We start from the raw sequence: 5057 nt of genomic DNA on the forward strand, positions 1-5057 counted from the left end.
CTGCGAACCGGGGAGCTCGGCGCTGCCGTGCGTCACGGGAGGCTGGCGGCCAGCCCCGCCACCGGCATCGCCACCGCCAGCGGCACCGGGTACCAGCACCGACACCGGGCAGCAGCAGCGGGCGCCGACACCGGAACCCGACGGCTGTACCGACAGCGCGCCCCGGGGCCCCGAACGCGGGTGGGTGGCAGCAGCGAGTGGCGGCCCCCCAACGACCCCCGGCCCGGCCATGCGGTGAGGAGCGGCCCGCCGGCTCCGCGGAGGGACGGGAGGCGCGGCCGTCGCGCTGCGCTCGCTTCCCCGGCCCCGGTAACAGCAGCGGCGCGGCGGGCCAGGCTACCCCCAAGCCCCTCCGCCGCCTCCACCAGCAGCCGCCTGCTCGCCCCCAGCCCGGGGCGTTGCGGCGGAGGCAGCCCCCGGTACCGGTCCCTGTGCTGCCTTGCCAGCAGGGCCATCCCCTTCTGCCCTGCGTGAGATTTGCTGCTTTCCAACCGGAAAATCCGCGAACAGCAACAAAACAAGGCACCGAATCCCGGGAAAGGCGGCCCGGAAAGGAATTGCAAAATCCCCGGGCCGGGATCACGGGAGGTTGAGCTGGTTTGGGGTCGCTTCCCAGTGCCTGCTCGGCGTCCACCGACTGGCGAGAGGAGACAGGGTTATTTTATCCACAGGGACCCCCAGAGAAGTTGCTTTGGATTTATTTCCTCGCTGGCAACCAGTTCTTTTCCTCCCGGGAAGTGGAACGGCAAGGGTCAGCGTCCCAGTGAGAGAAAAACCTGCGTGGACATGGCAGAGCCCAGCTCTGGCTCCAGCTGGGGCTTCGATCCCGTAGGAATGAGGGAAATGCCGCTGGCTTGACCGGGAAATGTTGTTTTTAACTGGGGAATGTTGTTTATAAGCGGGGCGCTGGGACCGAGGGGGTCACTTGGCCGTAGGGACCTTGGCGTCACCTCCTAAGGGATTTCTTCTCCACGGCTTTTTCTTTCCCCGAGCGTCCGGCCCAGCCGTTGCCCTCCGTGCGTGGTGACCCTGCTGCTAGGAGCTCGCTCCCAGGGGATTTGTTTTGGGATTGCTTTACGCCGTGTCTCCCCCCAACCCCCACCCGCCCCGGGACCGGCCATGGCGTTGAAAGCCAGAGCGCTTTACAGCTTCCAGAGTGAAAACAAGGAGGAGATCAGCATCCAGGAGAACGAGGAGCTGGTCATCTTCAGCGAGAACTCCCTGGATGGGTGGTTACAGGGCCAAAACAGCCGCGGGGAGACCGGCCTCTTCCCTGCTTCCTACGTCGAAATCCTCCGCTCCCGGTCCAGCTCCAACTACACGGACTATTCCAGCAGCCCAGCCGGCTCCCCTGGGCACGACTTCTACACAACTCCCCCCAACTCCAGCATCCCCTACCAGGGTAGCTTTGAGGATGACGACGATGATGATTGGGATGACTGGGATGATGCTTGCACAGTGGTGGAGGAACCTCGGAATGCACCAGGCACCAATGGGCACCCTTCACCCAGCCTGCAGTACCCAGCAGCCTACGACCACCACCAGCATGCTGGTTACCGTCCCAAGCCTGCCCTGGAGAGGCAGGACAGCATGAGCTCCTCCAAGAGGGGCAGTGTGGTGGGGAGGAACCTCAACCGTTTCTCCTGCTTTGTCCGTTCGGGGGTGGAAGCCTTCATCCTGGGCGACGTGCCCTTGATGTCCAAGATCGCCGAGGCCTATTGCATTGAGATGGGCTCCAAAGGTCCCCAGTGGAAGCCGAACCCCCACCCCTTTATCTGCTCCGTGGAGGACCCGACCAAGCAAACCAAGTTCAAGGGCATCAAAAGCTACATCTCCTACAAGCTGACCCCCAGCAGCATCAACTCTCCGGTGTACCGGCGGTACAAGCACTTTGACTGGCTCTACAACCGCCTGCTGCACAAGTTCACGGTCATCTCGGTGCCCCACCTGCCCGAGAAGCAGGCCACGGGGCGCTTCGAGGAGGACTTCATCGAGAAGCGCAAGCGGCGGCTGATCCTCTGGATGGAGCACATGACCAGCCACCCTGTGCTCTCCCAGTACGAAGGCTTCCAGCACTTCCTCTGCTGCCGCGATGAGAAGCAGTGGAAGCTGGGCAAACGCCGGGCGGAGAAGGATGAGATGGTGGGGGCCAGCTTCCTCCTCACCATCCAGATCCCCACAGAGCACCAGGACCTGCAGGACGTGGAGGACCGCGTGGATGCCTTCAAGACCTTCAGCAAGAAGATGGATGACAGCGTCCTGCAGCTGACCAATGTGGCTTCGGAGCTGGTGCGCAAGCACGTGGGAGGCTTTCGGAAGGAGTTCCAGAAGCTGGGCAATGCCTTCCAAGCCATCAGCCAGTCCTTCCAGATGGACCCTCCGTACAGCTTGGATGCCCTCAACAATGCCATCTCCCACACTGGCAAGACGTATGAGACTGTGGGGGAGATGTTCGCTGAGCAGCCCAAGAATGACTTGTTCCTCATGCTGGACACTCTCTCTTTGTACCAAGGGCTCCTCTCCAACTTCCCAGACATCATCCACCTCCAGAAAGGTAAGACTGGCTTCTTCTCTCCTGGTGATGACCTTGCCTGCGTGATGGCCCCTCATAGGTGGGAGCAGCATGAGGAGCTGGATGGGGATGTGATGAGGAAATTCTTTACTGTGCAGTGGTGGGGATGAGGATGGCCATAGGGATGAGCATGGACAAGGAGGCATCAGCATGGACAGGGAGGCATCATGGTGCTTGCTGGCATGGCTCCCCTGGTTGCTCTAGCCTGGGAGAGAGTGCTGAGGCTGTTAGGCCGAGGATCAGCTTCTGTCTCAAGTGATGCTGTGGGCTCCATAACTGCTGCCCAAAGTGCTGGCTGGGGGGTCAGCACAGGAGTCCTCCCACTGAACTTGAGAACAAGCTGGCACTATTGCTGCTGGCTCCAGGACGGCCTGCCCAGCAACTTGTGAGCATCCCCACCCTCCACTGTTCATCCCTCATAATCCTTCTGCCTCGGCCGAGGCAGCAGTTGGGTGGTCAGCAGGGACATAGTGGCACCTGGCCTTGGGTCAGTTGGAGGGGCTGGAGGATGTGCAGGGCTGGTGGGATGTGGACATGTCCCTTCTTCCCACCAGCCTAACTGCACTGTCCTGGCCAGTGGGGATATGCTGGGCTTTCTGGGCACAATTGGGGTCAAGCTCTTCAAGAGTGCATCCTTGCCCCTGTGAGTCCAGGGGCCCTCATGTCCCCTTTGTCCCCTTGTGCTCGCCAGTGCCCTGGGTATTGAGCAGGTCAGGAAGGAGGAGAGGGGGTGAGAGGTGGGCAGGCAGGGCTCGGTGTCCCATCGCACCCAGCCAGCGCATGTGATGCAGGCAGGGACTGGGTGTGGGAGCAGGGCCGAAGTCCGCACACTCCTCCCAGCCTGCCATCCCCTGCTGGTATCCCTGGATTGTGGGAGACAGGGAGATTTTCCCAGGGTGAAGCCCAGACTGTTTGTGTCCCAGCATCCGGGGGTGGTTGTGCTTCACATCCCTGGGGGCAGCAGGGACAGTGAAGCGGGAAGGGGAGGATGGGATCCAGGCCTGGACACTTCCTCGCCATTCCTGCCCCGCGTTGTTTACACCCACAGCCAAGAGGGGCTGGATCCGGAAGAAAGGCTGTGTGGGCAGAGCGGAAGGCAGGATTTGGCCTCCAACCTTTGCTTCTTCCTCCTCCTCCTCCTCCTCCTCTGGGAACAGGGCTGGAGCGCTGGGAGCACCGTAACCTCAGGGCTGGTGCTCCCAGCAAAGGGCAGGAGAAGGGAAAAGAGCCTGTGGAGCTGCAGGCCAGATCCTGTTTTGAGGCAAACAGCCTCTGTGCTAATGAGGAGGAGGAATGCAGGGCTGGAGCCAGGCAGGATTCTTTCGAAACCGAGCTGTAAAAATAAATGGAAAGAGGGGGAAAAAACTGGTGTCAGAGCATCAGCTGCTTCTGGGAGAGGAAGATGCTTTCCCAGCTGAGCTCCAGCTCTTAGAATCATAAAATCGTTTAGACCAGAAGAGACCTTTCAGATCATTGAGTCCAACCATTATCCCAGCCACTGCCTGGTCACCAGTGAACCATGACCCTCAGCACCACATCTACATGGCTTTGAAACCCCTCCAGGGATCGAATCTCCACCACTGCCCTGGGTAGCTGGCTGCAGGGCTTGACGACCTTTTCAGGGAAGAAATTGTTCCTCATGTCCAACCTAAACCTCCCCTGGTGCAACTTGAGGCCATTTCCTCTTGCCCTTCCAACTCCCCAGTTCATCTTCTCCCTGGATTGGGGTCTCTCAGCTCCGCTTCAGCCCTTCTTGAAAGCCAAATCATTGCCTCCTAGGATGGGGTCTCCCAGGGCTGCTCCTGACCCCTATCCGTGGGGTGACATGGAACAGTTGCAGGACAGACTTGGCCAGGGAGCTTGGCTGTGATAACATTGCCCCATGTTACCTTTGCACCCTGAGGCTTGACTTGTACCCCTCCAGAAGCCTAGTCTCCCAAACTTCCTGCTAAAGATGAGGCTGAGAGCCCAGGGATGGGGTGGAAAAGGAGTTGGGGAGGTCAGAGTTCGGAGGGCAAAGGTTCCTGGTCTTTCCTGCTGGGAGGAGAAGGTTGGGGATGAATGGGTACAGGTAGATGAAAGATGGCAGCTCTCATGTGGGCAGCTCTGCAACTCCTGTTGTGGGATGGGAGCCATCGATGCTGGCTGGGGATGCTTGTGCCAGGGAAAGGGGGATGGGCAGAGGGTGGCAGAGATCCGTCATCCTCTCATCCTTGCTCCTGCCTCGCCAGGCGCCTTCGCGAAGGTGAAGGAGAGCCAGCGGATGAGCGACGAGGGCAGGATGGACCAGGAGGAGGCCGACGGGATCCGCAAGCGCTGCCGCGTGGTGGGCTTCGCCCTGCAGGCTGAGATGAACCACTTCCACGAGCGGCGCGTGGCCGACTTCAAGAGGATGATGCAGTCTTACTTAAAGCAGCAGATCATTTTCTACCAGCGCGTCAGCCAGCAGCTGGAGAAGACCTTGCGCATGTACGACAACCTCTGA

The 5057-nt window shown here is 60.2% G+C and overlaps 1 protein-coding gene across 2 annotated transcripts; it reads left to right on the plus strand.

The window, feature by feature from the left end:
* Positions 1 to 1119: 1119 nt before the first annotated feature.
* Positions 1120 to 5057, plus strand: SNX33 (sorting nexin 33). Of its 2 annotated transcripts, XM_054388049.1 has the most exons (3): positions 1120 to 2288; positions 2511 to 2554; positions 4804 to 5057. In XM_054388049.1, exons 1-3 carry the CDS (start codon positions 1120 to 1122, stop codon positions 5055 to 5057), a joined length of 1467 nt encoding a protein of 488 aa, XP_054244024.1. The 2 variants fall into 2 exon arrangements, with proteins under 2 accessions (XP_054244024.1, XP_054244022.1); XM_054388047.1 differs by having other exon boundaries at positions 1120 to 2554.

This window comes from Indicator indicator, chromosome 16 (assembly GCF_027791375.1).
Source record: "Indicator indicator isolate 239-I01 chromosome 16, UM_Iind_1.1, whole genome shotgun sequence".
NCBI lineage: Eukaryota > Metazoa > Chordata > Aves > Piciformes > Indicatoridae > Indicator > Indicator indicator.